Source organism: Ailuropoda melanoleuca, chromosome 11, assembly GCF_002007445.2.
Source record: "Ailuropoda melanoleuca isolate Jingjing chromosome 11, ASM200744v2, whole genome shotgun sequence".
Classification (NCBI taxonomy): domain Eukaryota; kingdom Metazoa; phylum Chordata; class Mammalia; order Carnivora; family Ursidae; genus Ailuropoda; species Ailuropoda melanoleuca.
Genome location: NC_048228.1, coordinates 92,194,297 through 92,210,491, shown reverse-complemented (window position 1 = coordinate 92,210,491; position 16,195 = coordinate 92,194,297). Strand labels below are relative to the sequence as shown.

The 16,195-nt window shown below is 39.1% G+C and overlaps 1 protein-coding gene across 1 annotated transcript in view; it reads right to left on the bottom strand.

Moving 5' to 3' along the window:
• PPARGC1A (PPARG coactivator 1 alpha) overlaps positions 1-16,195 on the bottom strand; it is a 461,990-nt gene that overhangs the window by 39,749 nt on the left and 406,046 nt on the right. The window contains exon 4 of the mRNA XM_034670962.1: positions 1,093-1,287. Within this exon, the coding sequence (XP_034526853.1) occupies positions 1,093-1,287 (195 nt within the window). The remainder of the gene's footprint in view (positions 1-1,092; positions 1,288-16,195) is intronic.

Here is a 16,195-nt window from a genome sequence, read left to right as displayed (position 1 = left end):
AGAGAGCAAAGCCAAATGGCAAATGGAGAAATGGTGCGGGGAAGGGGGGGGTGGGTAGCAATTACTTATGAGGGAGTTTCTTCTAAACCAGAAATCTCGAAATGCATAGGAGTACAAGTAGAGACTCCAAATGTTTACATGGAATGCTTTTAACATTTAAAAAACTTAGAGATGGGAGAGAAACAACCTCTAAATGGCATGCCCAGGAACACTATTAAAGTTTGGAGGATAGCATTCCATAATTTACATAGAATGGTCTTACATCAGATTTATGGCAAATGACAAATGGCTACCATAGATGAGAAGGTAAACTGTGTCTTAGAACTAATAAAATTCTGGTCAAGCACTGCATCGAAAAGAAAATTTACTCTTCATTGCCAACAAATTCACTCTTCATTGCCTCCCATAAATTTAGGGAACTTAGGTTGCAAATGTGCTATTATTTTTCAATCTTCATAAGAATTATGGATCTAAAACCTTAAAATATTGCATATCCCTTGATCTACCTTTTCTTTCTAGAATCGTAGGCATAAGAATAAAATTATAAATATGCCGATCATTCTATAATTTACGATGGTGGGAAATAGGACAAAGACTAAACATCCAGCCATAGCAAATCTCTTAATGAACTAGGACGTCTCAAACAATAAAACAATATGTAACACGAACAATGATGCATATATTTCAAATTCACAAACATGATGCTGTATCTTAAAACGAGGGGATTTAAATCTTTTTTTCTTATATCAGAGATTATTTGATTTCGCAGGTGAATTTTTGGTCTATTCTTTTTGGGTTGTCTACGTTTTCTAAGTTTCTACCACGAACATAAATAATGCTAAGAAATAAAAATACACACATATATATAGCAAAAGGCAGTTAAAACAAACTGCAGTAAGACCATATGAAGGCTGTTATTACCAACTTTTTAAACACAGAATCACAGAATTTGCGACTGCGAGTCTGCTCAGGAATTGTTTTGGGCATCAGTCTAAATTAAGAATCCAAACCTTATTGTTACTACATCATACCCATGCAGCGGGTAGCCAGAGGCAACTCCGATTCCTGTTAAACAGTAGGAAGGGTTCTTACTAGAGACGGCTCTTCTGCCTCCTGAGGCGGAGGGGTGCCGTCAGGCATGGAGGAAGGACTAGCCTCGTTCTCCGTGGTCACATCTCCATCTGTCAACGCGTCAAATGAGGGCAATCCGTCTTCATCCACAGGGAGACTGTCCAGTGTCTCTGTGAGGACTGCTAGCAAGTTCGCCTCGTTCTCTTCATCTATCTTCTGCAAAAACAGACAAATAGACGACGTGAGAGCATTGACATTGGGGGACGGATAACGCTATCCATCAGTGTAGACGGATCATGTTTATCCAAATGAGTAGTACATGAAATTTTGAATTCTCGTGCCAGAACACAAAAGATCACGTCTTCTTCAGACTCCAAATTCTCTTTTGGTCTGAATCACACAATGAGCTGATACCTCTCAGGACCGATCTCTGATGGCTGAGCTGTCCAAGCTAGCAATTTGTGATGTCGGTGCAAGTGATGGGTGTATATGACACCGTCTTGTTCGCAGTTGCTCTTCCCAGGTGTATGTCTTGTTTCCCTAACTAAAGGAGAAGGTCTAGAAAATCTTAGAACTTGAGAGAATTTTAACCATCATCTATTTCATCTTCAGATATAGTGTTTCAATCTCCTGTGCAGCCGAAATGCTTAGATAACCCTCCGTTTGAACAGGACCAGAAACTGAAACTATACCAAGAGCAACTATACACTTTCATGGTTTCAATTATAATCTCATCACCGAACACTCCACAGCCATTTATTTCCCTCCCTGACATCTCTCCCAACTTTGGTCATAAATCTAGAACTGCCCACTGGACATTTCTCCCTGATAATAGCTCCCTCATCCTCCAAAACCCAAACTTAGCACCTTTCACGGCAAACCTGCTGTTTCCCTTGACTTCCTGAGTTTGGGTAACAGTTCCTCAGACCCAAACTGTAGAACGACTTTGAGTCCTCTTTATCTGGTCAGTCATTAAGTAGAGTCTTACTTTGTCATATCTCTTCAATGCGGTTGTTTCTTGTGGCCAGGGTGCAATTCTAGTGCTACGTTAGTTGGAACGGGGGCCCCTGCGAACATATTCTAACTTGTTTCCACAACTCCCACCATCACTCCCAGCCACACACCCTTGGAAAGTTAATCTTCAGGTATTCATTCCATAAACATATCTGCATACCTCCTATACCAGGGCCATGTTTGGTGTTAGAGATAGAAAGAGAAAGATAACCTCTGCCCACCAGAAACCCTCCAGGGGAAGGCAAGAACCTGTGAATCGTTTATTATAAATGATAACATTTATTTCAGCATTCTGTACGAGCTTGTACACCTTGTTTACAGGGAAATGTGCTATCTTCCCATCACCTGGGCAACCAGTGCCAATGCTAGGCACACAGCATGGTCAACGATTACTTGCATCGATCTGCATTTACTGCCTAGAATATATGTTGTGTAGATCACTTTCTCTTCCTTCTGTTAGCACTCCACATTGTTTGTCCAATTTGACCTGCTTCATAAATCTTTTTTTTTTAAAGTTCCTTGTGCTATGACATTAACAATATCAGCTAAATCATCCCACACCAATTCTATTACAAGATGCACCTAAGCTGCTGACATGTAATGAAGCCAGCAGTGCCCACACGTCCTTTCTCTCTAGCACTGAACTCCAGTTAATTGACCTGACAAAATTACAAGAATCACAGAATAAGACAGCTAATCAGAAAATCAAATTGTATTACTAGAGAAATTAGGCAGGCCTTTATCACGTATACATTCTATTTTCACATAAAAATTGTTTTCCCTCATTACCGATGAGTCCCTATCCAGAAGGAAAACCACAGACTTCTTTCTTTTTTGGATTCAAGAGGCCAAAAAGAGCCATTTGTACTCATGGTAGACTTTACTAGCATTTCCTTTTTTTTTTTTTTTTTAAGATTTTATTTATTTATCTGACAGAGGGAGAGACAAGCGAGAGAGGGAACACAAGCAGGGGGAGTGAGAGAGGAAGAAGCAGGCACCCAGAGGAGTAGGGAGCCCGATGTGGGGCTTGATCCCAGGACTCTGGGATCACACTCTGAGCCGAAGGCAGATGCTTAACGACTGAGCCACCCAGGCGCCCCTTTACTAGCATTTCTTACCTTTGCATAATGTGTCTCCCTAATGTCCCTGGACTTCACATTGTGAGTCAAGTGGATTCGGGCACAGGGGATGGAATGACAACTTTCTGAGTTTGAGGACTCCACTGCAGGAGGTAAATCCTAGTTGGGGGAGTGGTGTGAAGTATTAATTTCAGAATGGCACCACTTCTTCCAGAAATTGACCGATTGTTTAAAAATCAAACTGCTTGATTTAATAACAAATCATTATTGAACATACCACCCAGCCTCAATTCTCTTGGATCTGTCCATATAACCTGAATAATAAAGATACTGAAATGATTTTCACTTATTTTCTGCCCCAGATCATAACCTAGCATCCAAAGATTCCAATCTCTTCCCTTTCAATTCAGATTACCCCCACATATGAAAAACCAAATTCTGTTATTCATCTGTCCTAAATAGAAATAATATTTAAATTAAATACATATTATTTTAAATCATCTAAAAATCATGAGATTTATATTAATATAAATATACCCATAGTAGCTAATAAACATAATCTTTGAAGATATCTCAAGCACACACACACACACACACACACACACACACACACACGGTTTGAGTAAATTGGACTTTTTTTTCCAGGGATCCTAATTTTCAGAAAGGCTTATTTCACTGAAGTTCAAAAACAGCTCAAGAAAAACAGTTAAGAATGTTTACCAATAAATGAGTAATTTTGTTTACTCCGATTTAAGTTTTGTATTTGGCTTTCCAGCAACACTACAAGCCTCTATTTGCTTTCAATCACATAATACAATAGCGCCTTAGTTCTATCCCTAGTGTAAACAAACTACAATAATTCCAATCAAGTCAGAATGACAAAGAACACTTAAATTAACTAGTTTCTCCAATTTCTTTAATAAGCCCGGGTGAATGTACACCAAAAACAATGGCAGAAATATTGGAGCCTGATAATGTCATAATTAATTTACAAGATCTGATTAAACCACAGCTATTTAAATTCTCTCTACTGGAACCACAATGGGAGGGAGGGCGGTGGGATGGGAGACTGGCAGAGTGTGTGTGTGTGTGTGTGTGTGTGTGTGTGTGTGTGATGGGGTATGTGGGTAGGGTAGGCTAGTATTCAACCAGGACGGACCGGTCGGGCAGTGATCCTTATTTAGAGCCCATGTTCATCAGTCGCATACGTGGCTGACTCAGTGAGGGGTTGGGAGACCGTTTATTTTAGTAAAGTCATTCTTGAATTATGGAAGGAAAGAATGTTATTTCAAATTCTCTGTGTTTTGTCTAATCGTAGAAGACTGAGGAAAAAGCAAGATATTTCCCGATGACATTTTTGTTCTGAAGCTCAACAGATACTCGTGTCTGTGAAGTTGAGTGGACATTGCTCCTCACTGTGGCAATTCCAATTAGTTTAGCAAGAGTTTCAACAATCAAACACTCCAGAGAAGGCAATGGATGTGACAAAAAGGACTCTGGTAAACAATTAATGTCACTTCCCATTATTGCTTCGGTCCCAATTTACAGAGCAAATAAATCAAAGTCACTGCAGATGAAGCACTCTGGCCTACGAACACATGTCTGTTCACAGGTGACGGGGCATTGAAATACATCAGGCAGTAAAACGACTTTGCAAAATAACCTTTCAAAGACTCGCTCCGACACCATGTTCTAATTGTTTGAAATTACTGTTTTTACAAAAATATACTTATTAGCTCCATATAAGTTAAGAAAAGAAGAGCAGAGAGGCGAAAAAGAGAGAGCAGGTCACCAATTAGGGAGTGATGTAAAGCTGCACAGCTGAGTGGCGGGGGGGGACGCAGAGAGGGAAAGAAAGGTCGGGAACAGGCCGATAAGCATTTCCACAGGGGAGCTCTGCGACTCTCAGGCAGCTTCAGCCATGGTGAGCGTCCACCCTGGGCTCTCCTAACGCAAGGTGGGTCTGCAGCTCCTCCCACCGCAATAAAGGCCCTGGTGACCGTAACGTGCATTCTCAGAGGGCGCTCCAGGAGTAAAGAAGCCCATTCCACAGACACTCAGGTTGTAAAGAGTTTCCACTGGCAGGTGATACACGTACACGTGCACTAGGAACCCGAAATTCAGAATGGGCAGTAACTCCGAAGCAATGCTATGTCATTAACAAACGATAGTTCAGAACACTTGATTCATTACTGCTCGTTGGGACTGTTGGGTCCCTATCTGACCTGCCCTAAGTGTGATACAATTCAAAGGGCACAGTTAAAGGAAGGCAGATTCCACATCTTCGGGTGCTCAGAGTCACCTCAAGATTGAAATTTGGGGTCCGGGACATAATATCTGGGCCTTCTTCCCTTGTGAGCAGTTGGCAAAAGGATCTTCCAACTGATTACACATGGTGGGGCAGACAGTACATTGAGCTCACCCAAGTGCATAGAGAGGGAATAAATCTACTAAATTAAGGAGGCAATGAGAGACTCCGAGATGCTTCCCGACACCTGAAGGGAGAACTGCAAAGTGAAAGCGGCATGTGGTATCACAAAGATTTTTAAATGCAGGCTATTATGGAAGGACCATGCCCTGCTTATGATAGTAATTTTTTCCACATCTCGTAGAATTGCAATTACACTCTGTGTCCCCAGATTCTCACACTCGCTTGATCTCTGTTTGATAAAAATAGTTTAATAGCCATTTAATCACAGCTTCATTATCTTAGCTCTCTTATGCGAAATAGGGCAAGAGAATTCCTGCTTCCTCATTATTCAAATCATCAATAAGAAGGAAACAGTGGGGTCTTCTTATCATTCATTAATCAGTTTTAGTATCTTAGGTACTGTTTACTCAGAGATCAATCTATGTGAAAGGTCACTTAACCTCTCTGAGCCTCTTTTTTTTTTTTTCTATATAAAAATTCAGGTTATTATCTGCCTAATTCCTAGGACAGACTTTTTCTGCACTCATGGTTAATCGGGAGAAAATAAAGAATGGACGAAGGCCTGAGAATCCTTCAAGGAGGGGCTCAATACATTTCCAGGGTATATGCCCATCGTCTTAATTGATCATATTTGAATTTCTTTCTTTGAGCATGATCTACTGCCGACTTTTAGCAGTGGGCCAGCTTCCTCCCAAATACCCAGCATGCCTTGGGCTTCCTCCTTGCCCCATCCTGCTGATATGGAAGCAGCTCTAATGAAGACAAAATTAACTCCTACTTTAAGTGAGGCCTAATTAGGAAGGGAAATCTGCTAGAGTAACATCTGGTAATGCATTCTGAAGCCAAATATAAATGACATTTTTGGATTATCCACTATTTTGGATTATTTCTCCCACTAGACCCTAACCAGGAGTTGAAATAAATAAATGAGAAAGTGACTTTTACAATAGCTTGAGGGGTTCAAAGAAGAAACACAGTTGACCATAGGAGTCCCTTTTCTGGATCTTTACACATAAAGTTCTGTACATTTTGTTCATGCACAAAAAGGCAAAAAACTTTTACATGTATGAATTTTGGTTTTAATGTATAAAGTTTGATTCAAGATTTGCAAGAAGCTGAACTAAAATTTAAAAAAAAACAATTTCTGAAATGAAAGAAAAAAATTACAGTTCATACTAGACTACTGAAATAGAATTTGAGGTTATTAGCTTTTTTCTTTAAAGCATTTTAATCAGGAAAGATACCACCTTCTCCGATTGGGTATTATACATGTCAGCTCTGAGGGGTCTAAGACTTTGCTGGAGATGTCAATATTTTGAATACTCACTCTCAAACAACTCTCTTTTTCTTTTTTTTCTCTTTTTCTTCTCCTTCCTTCCTAGAGCGTTTTACAATACAATGTGCTTTTTCTTGCTTCTCTTATACCCACATATGGGCCAACAGTATGTCTGTGCACCTTCTCACAGCCCAACGGTAAATGGGCAGAAACCCCACGCGGCACTTCTTAAAGTTTACTACCTTCTGCCGCATTCAAGAAGAAAAGGCCCTAAAATAACCCACTAACTTTCTGTTTATGGGATGGCTTTGAAAAAGGGATGGACACTTAAAGACGGAGGAAAAAATGATGTAAGAAATTTCAAGCGTATACATGCAGCAGAAAAGTAGCCAAGAAAACAAAGACTTTGCATTACATCACACATTTCTTATGAAAAAATACTTCTGTATGTATTCACTTCTTACAGATGCCCTGCGAATGAGCTTAGCCCCCTCTTTTATTCCCAGGAGAGATAAGATAAGCACATTATGTGACCCTGTATTTGCTCTGTTGGATGCCGAAGTTGCTGGAATTTACAGTTGTATTGCTAGAGTGGCTAATAGAAAGAACATAAATTTTAATTTCACCAGGTAAATCTCCATGGACATCGAGGCTACTTAAAATAACATGTATGTAAATGTGTCTATTCATCCCATGCCCCAACACACACAAGTTTGCATCGCAAGCACACATATGTAAAACAGAATCTATGTACATGCGCATTTCAGTCTCTGAGGTACACGCTCATATATTCCATTGCAGTTGACTATATATGTGTATTATCAGCACATGGATGCTTTCTCCCAGTTATCCACTCTAACTGAGGAAAGCAATGATCAAGAATTGAAGACAATTCTTGGGACAATAAAACAAACCAAGAATCAAGTGGAAATAAATACACAAAACTGAAGAACTCTATAGTTATATTTGTCCATTTAATTTTTGTTAATATTTATGCTCCTATTTAAGCAGGCATAAAATATATGTCACATCTGTATTAGGCTCCATTTGAACTTACTAGCTTATATCACACACTCATAAGTTACTAAGCATTCACTGAACATGTGGAATTCGTTATTCTGAAGAGGTTACACGAGCCAAAAGCGTAAATACAGATGTTCAAGAGAAAGGCTTAAGAAAATCTTAGTTGATGGTTCAAAATGAGCTATTTTGGGGGGTGGGGGTGGGGGATGGGATACATTTCACGTCCACTTCTCATAAAGTGAAGAGGAAGCCACCAAGTTGAGCCACCAAACAGAAGGCTTAATGGGCCTGTAAAGATCCAGCCTGGCCTTCCGTTTGTTCTCAAGTTTGAACTAAAAGAGAAGCTGGGTCCTGTGTAAAGGACACCAGACTGAAAGTCAGGAAAATTGTCCCAAGTCCCATCTACACCACTAGCTAGTTACGTAGCCTCGACTAAAATGGCTCGACTCTGGCTATAGGGCACGTGCCCAAATGATGATCTCGTAGGTTCCTAACTGGTTCCCTGCTTTCGCCCTTGCCACTCGCCTCCCCATCCCAATAGTCCATTCTCAACACAGAAGACTAAAGGATCCTGATAAAACCTAAGTCATACCTTGCGCCCCTTGTGACCTAGCCCTCCATGGCTTCTCATGTCTCTCAAAGTCAAAATCCTCAGAGTGACCCTACTAGCCTAGGATCACCACATGGTTTATCATCCAAGCTAGTACACTTCTGAGAATATAAATACTCAGTCACTTGGGTGTGAATGCACACGATCACGATCGGAGGTGTATGGTTGGTTGCCCTATATTAGACCTACATCATCTGACCCTGTCAGTGCCCCCATTTATCGGTCTGAATCCTCTCCAGCCACTCTGACCTCATCACTACTCCACAAAAATGCCAAGGCCTTCTTCTGCCCCAAGGCCTTCGTACCTGCTGTTTCCCCTTACTAGAAGGCTCTTCCACCAGATGGCCACATGGCTTGCCCCTTCATCCCTTCATTTACTCAAAAGTCACCTTCTCAGTGAGACGTTCCCAACCACTCCGAACTGTACATCCATTACTCTAGTTTATTTTTCCTTTTGGCACTTATTTCTGTAACTCAATATATATTTTACCGACTTACCTCATTCATGGTCTATCTAAAATAGAGCCACTGTGAGGCCTGTCCGATCACTATTAAGGCACTTGGCATAGAGTAGATGCTTATTAAAAATGAGTAAGAATAACATCTGAAATGTTCAACCAATCCTAAAAATATACTGTGACTTTTCATTTCCCTGCTGTTGTCATTGTCGTTTGCTCTGAAATTCCCACCTTTTTCCACCTCCACCCAATTAATACTGTTTATCTCAAGCCATAATTCGAAATTAGCTTGCCTTCATTCTTGTAAGATAGGCCAGGAAAACAGCCAATATATTCCTAGTGGGAGAGAAGGGAATTTGAACAGAAACACAGAGGGGCGGATTCTGAAATAAGCTCTGAATCTGTATGAGTCAACATAATGTACATCTTTTGTAAAAGAAGAGGTTGACATGGGTCTTCTAAATGCAGGGATTAATTCACCCCAACTCTGGTGTTTGGGAGGATATGGGAATGAATCATCAAGCAATTAATTTGCAGAAATTTACAAAGAGCCGAGATGATTTGTGAAGAGAAAATCATGCCAGACCAACTTACTATCTGTCCATGCAGAAGCATCAGGCTCGCTAATCAAGAGAAAACAATTGATGTAATCTATCTGGGCTAGAAGGAGCTTCTGTAGCCCATTCTGCATAGCGCACTCATCTATAAACTGGGACTATATAGTCTTAGCCAGGGGCTTTTTCAAACTGTGCGCCACGGAACCGTAGCCATAGTAGAAGTGTTGTAAGGATTGATAATAAACACTGTAGTATATGATATATTTTACACATTTATATAATTGAGCTCATATGCCAATATAACTAATTTGCTTTTAGAAAGCAACATGCACACTCAACTGTGTTATTTCTCTTATCATAAGCACAGCGGAGGCCACCACTGAATTAACTTGCCATGTTGAATCATTTTATGTTGGTCTCGGGATTTTAAAAAATATCTCGAGAAGTGAGGGTGAGCAGCTTAAAACCTGGAGCCATTTACAAATACTCGTTTCTATGAAGCAGGATTTTCTCAATCCTCTTAGATCAAAACAGACTACAAAATAATCAGTTGCTAAGATTGATATAAGATACTGATCATCATCTTAAGCCTCAACTTCCCTTTTTTTTCTGTTCATTTAAATAGTTTCATAAGTATTAAGACAGCTAAATGTTATTTACATAAAAAATAATAGTAAGCAGCAGCTGACTTTTACTGAGTGTTTCTATGTGCCTGGGGCTGAGTTCATTTCCTTACACACACTATTTCATTTAAACCATCGATTGACCCCATGATTAGGCCTAAATTCATGCAGCTTACAAGAGGCAGAGCTGGGTACCAAACCAGATATATCTGATTAAAGCCTTGTTCTCACTCCCTTTCCTTCCATGTTGGAATTTTATGGATGAATCCATGGAACGAAAATGAAAAGTGGGCATGTGCTAGTCTACTCTTTAATTATAGTAGAGGATACAAAATGAGTTATCGACAGATAAGATCCAAGGTGGGGAACTGCAGTTACCTTCCATGAAGCAGAACTGGCCTTCCATGTAGAAAGAGGGTTTTGCTCTGACATTGCTTCTCAGTATTTCTCATTATTGCCGGCCCAGTGTCACCACAGAGCCTCTCTTTAGTCCTACTGGGTGTGACCTGCCCTTCTGTTAGAATGTTCTTTCCATTTCCCTTCATTTCTTCCTATCCTAGCTCTACCTCAAAGCCTGTCTTCAAGCCCTTAAAGCCTTTATAGGAATAACCTGGATCCCTGGATAGAAATACAGATTTTGAGGTCTCATCACCAACCACTAAATCGAAACCTCTAGATCAGAGTTTCTCAACTTTGACACTCTTGACATTTCGGGCCAGATGATTCTTTGTTGTTAGGGGCTGTCCTGTGCATCTCAGGATGTTTTGTAGCATCCCTAGCCTATGCCTATTTGATGCCAGGAGCACCACCCCTATTATCAAAGCGAACCAAAACGTCTCCAGTTATTGCCAAATACTTGGTGGGAGGCAAAACTGCGCCCAGCTGAGAATGATTGTCCCAGAGGAGCAGTTCAGGATTCCGCAGTTCTGATAAGAACCCCAAGTGATTCTGAATCATGCAAGTTTGGGTAATTTGCTGTTTTGTGGCTGTTAAGTAGTGTATAGATCAATTCACGGTGGGAATTTATGATTCCAAGTAAGCTAGATTTATCTCTTCTAACACATGCAGTTCTAGCAGTTCTTAATAGATATTAATAACATATTTTTTATTTATTCTATGTGAATGCTTATTTCCAATATCTTACACTATGTGCCTAGATGTTTTATAGTCTATGCTTCCTTGTTGATTACAACTTACTGGTTATTTACTCCCTGAATTTCTTTTTGATTAGTCCAATGACATTTCACTCTTTTTATTGCCAATCATTCTCCGCTTTTTTCAACATTTTCTCACTGTCATCATTATCATAAAGTTCATTTTGGTTTTTTAGTCTATTTGACTACATAGACTACATGCTAAATGATTCTTGAGGATTGTCTTCTATATGCTTTCACAGAGTTCTTAAACATTTCTAGACTTCTCAAGATTTTTTTTAAAGCTCCAGAAGTACATAAAAGCCTTATACAAGTTTGATGTTATTATGAAAGAGGCGGTGAGGCAAAATATAGACTCTGAAGTTAGACTGCTTACGTTTGGATCCTGAGTTCATCGCTTACAAGGTGCATAACCTTCAGCAAGTTACTTAACCTCTCCGTGTCTCAGATTTCACGTCTGAGAAGGGCGTTATAATAATAAGACTTACATTGAAGGGCTATTTTGAGAAAATACATGAATACTATGTAAAACAGGGCCTGGTATATAGTAAGGACTTATCCTTGCTACTCTTAATATTATCATTATTATAGTCCTTATGCACTAGATTGAGTTCAAAATAAGTGAGACCAAAAAATGGATCCATTGGGAAAATACTATAGTGGAGGGAACATTTAAAGTAGACATCAAGGTTGGCACAGGATATGAACAATTGAAGGGAAAAGGGAAGACCATTCTATACAATAAGCCTACACAATATAGATATTTTCAATGTGGCATCAAAATTACTATGTACATGAAGGCTCAGAAATTCTTACAATTTGTATAAAGATCACTGCCTGCCTGTTACTTGTTAAGACAGTATGTCGGGATTAACAGGTGTGATATGACATAATCACTGGCTGCTTGCATGTTTATTGCATAGCGTTATCACCTGAGATCCATGCCATGCCAAACCATGATATCTACATGTGACACACTCTCCCTTCATGTACACACATGCAGACTTATACTTATGTGCATATTTACAAGTACATAAAATTTTATTACTTACACATATTTATTGAGGGCCTACTATATGCTATAATCTGCTTTCTAGAAACTTATATTTTACTTTGGTGGAGAGAGGATGGCAGATAATACACAAATGAACCCCTTCTAAAGATAGATAAATAGATAGGATATATACATACACATACAGAAAGAAAGAACATAGACTGTATATACGTGTATTCACACACACATTACATACACAGAATGTATGTATGTAGAGAGAGAACATAAAGTTTATACATAATATTATTAGTTGTATATATTATATATATGATTATTATATATTACATAATATTAAACATATAGAAAGAGAAAGAGAAAAAAGAGACAGAGGGATATATTTAGAGTGTGTGTGTGTGTATGTGTACATATAAAAACATAGAGGGGAAGAATAGAATATCTTGTGTGTATATACATGTGTGTATGTATACATAGATATACATACTTGATAGAAATATATACATCTCATAATGTATATAATATATACACATATATAGAGTACATATATATACACACACAGAATATATATGTAGAAAGAGAATATAGAGTTTATATAATAATTATATTATTAATTGTATATATTATATATTTTTTATAATAGTATACATATATAGAGAGAGATAGAGAAAAAAGAAAGAGACAGAGAGATATATCTGGAGTGTGTGTACATATATAACACAGAAAGGAAGAATAGAATATATGTGTGTATATAGGTGTGTATGTATGCATATATATACATACTTGATAGTAAAATAAATACATCCAATAATGTATATGTATATATGTTCATATATATATAGAGAGAGAGAGAGACAGACCGACAGACAGCATTTGAAGTAGCAAGCCATAATAGCTGAGAAAGAAATGCTCTAGGCAGAGAAAGGAGTAAGTGGAAAGGCTCCGAGGTGAGAACGTGCAATGAGTCAGACATTAATATTTTCATAGTTTACATATTAGTATATCTGGGGGGAAGGTAATGTTGAAAATATTTAACAAACATTACACATGAGCACTGATCACTGAGGACAGCAGCACCAGGATGTCAGAAAGAAGGCCCATACTGTAAATGACACAAAGGTTTATTGTGGCAAATTAGCAGATTGTGTTAACCCTGGATATAAGCATGTTTTTTAGTCTGACTCTGGAAGACACTGTGTAACAATTTCCCATTACGACCAATAAATTCTCTATGAGGTCGTACATTTTCTGCCCCAAAGAAGTGCTTAGAAGGCACTATTACACAGGCCCATGCTATTTGTTCATAAACACTTAGCACCACAAGATGTGTGCCGACCCAGCAGCTGCAGATCCCTGGCACCTGGATGTACATGGTATATTAAGGTTGGGGACGCCAAGATTCGGACGACATCAAATGATCTGATTACTGCAATATTCTGGCAATAGCATTAAAATGAGAGAAAATTGTCTCAAGGTGGTTAGAAGCTATTCAGAGGCAAGGCTGTCCTCCCTGTGGGGGCATCTGGGGTGAAGGGACTCAGTGTGCTTCCTGGTAATCCTCTGTGCTGTGTGGGGCCTTTCCCCCAAGAGAATAGAGCCTGTTAGAGCCTAGGACTGGGTCTTTGACTCCTTGAGCAACTTTCATTTCCCACTAAAGTGTTCTGAACAGAGCAGTGGGTTGTCAGAAAACACCTGCCAGGTGAATACAGTATGAGCAGTCTCCACGACTTTGTGTCTAAGTATCCCACGTGGGTTTCGGTTTCCAAAGCATCTGAGTAAGGCTGAAATCTCGTAGGATTTAGAGTCTGAGCTTCTCTTAATACCAGGACGAGTGCGCCCCTCATGAGGAATCTTTAAATACTTTATACGGAATCAGTTCTAAGTGCAGAATCACTCATGAAGATCCGTGATTTATATGCCTATGTGGTGAGCACGCACAGTAGGGTCGCATATGACTCCCAGTTAGACAAAGTGGCTAATAACACTCAAGGGGACATTTTTTAAAGTGACCTTGATAACTGGGTTAAAGAAGCGTGTGTACCTGTCACAACATGGGAAATGATAAAAGAAGTACAAACCAAACTGGATAAAAATTCAAGAGTTACAGAATGATAAAAGGAGAAAAAAGTCATTTAACAACAGGCTCACATAATGATAGGATGTAGTAACTGAAATACGGAAGAGTGAGAGCCAAAAAGAGTCAACTCATTCAACTGTATGATTTTGGAGATGAGAAGACAGATAAATAAAGTGTTAAACAGACTTTCTCAAGGTCAATTCCTAACTGATCTAAATCTACATTTGTTTGGGGCCTCTGGGCTCCCTAGTCTTTCTACAGTGCTATGTTGATTCCTGGGAGAATAAAAGCAAATAATAGCAAAGAATCTTTCTCATACATTTGCCATTTTTCTTCTTTAGGCCTCAACATTTTTTAAAATATTACAGATGGGAAGTTCCCACGTCAGACCTCTGTAGAAATCCTGGGCCCCAGTGAAATTCCATGTCTGTGTTTCTTAATAGATCATAAGCCTCTTAAAAATAGGAATCATGATTTGCATGTCGAACTGTTGTCAAAAAATATTAAATATTTGTTGAGTACCTACTGTGTACCAGGCATTCTTGATGCTGGGGACCTGACAACGAACAAAATAATTTAAAATCCCTGCCCTCACAAAGCTTATTCTAGCAGGAAAGACACGGACGAAATAAATTACCGTAAACAAAATAAATGAGTGGGAGGAAGAAATGAATGGATAAAACAATAAGAATTCCACTTTTATTGAAGGAAAGCCAAGGATTTTCAAAAATCAGATTTATTAAAAAAATGTCACATTTATTTAGGAAAATAGAGCATAGGTATTTTTTCTTAGGAAAGGACTGGAATAACTTAGAGATACTTAATCTCTAAACTGTTGAAAATATAGCTCTTAGTATAAAAACTTGATGTAAAGAAAATTTCCTGCTGGCCGTCTTTTACACAAAGTGAAAGATGCTGTAAAGCCATGAGTCTCAGTTTTGGCTACATATTAAAATCACGTGAGCATTGAAAAGAAATATTTATGCTTGCTCTCCACTCCCACCCCCAGCCCAGAGCAATAAAATCAGTCTGTTTGGAGGACGGAGGTAGTATTTTTAGAAGCTTCCCTGGTGGGACTCTAATGGGAACCAGGACTGAGAATTACTCCTATAAAAGACTTGAATGGTAGAGCCTTTGAGGGAAGGTGAAAATATTTGCCACGATCTATCTTATGGGCTGAAGCTGAGAAGGTTTTCCCACGAGTGTAGACCAACTGTGCCATATTGAAACCCTGAAACCCCCACGTCTTCCATAAAATGTTAGGCTGTGTACTCCCCATCTTCATCCAGCACATATTGAGTCCCCTTTACTATGCAGGCTTTCCTTCCTGGGTCCCTTCCTCAATTACCCACTTGGAGCTGAAAACTTTGACGTTTGAACCCCTTGGTTGGTAGTTGCTAATATCTTTCCCAGAGCTCCTTCAGTACTCATAAGTCCAGCAATAGATCTCTTTGGAATATGGCAGGAACACCTACCAACCAAGAGCCTCATTGCTATGACCATAGGCTGGCCAGGCTATGAAAGCCTGAGTTTAAGTAAGAAGACATCCAGAAGAACCCCACCATGACACTTGAACTCCATGAAAACAATGACATAGATGCATGCCATTTAAGTGAAACATACCCATTAAATAGTATTAAATCAAGGAAGTTAGCAAGGAGCACTTGTGCAGCCCATGACCTATGCACGGATACTGGAAACATCTGAAAGAATGAACTCCAAAGTATAACAAGCAAGGGATGCTTCAGATGACTTTAATTCCATTTTTTTCAAATATTTTTATAACTCCAAATGGATGAAAGACCTCGATGTT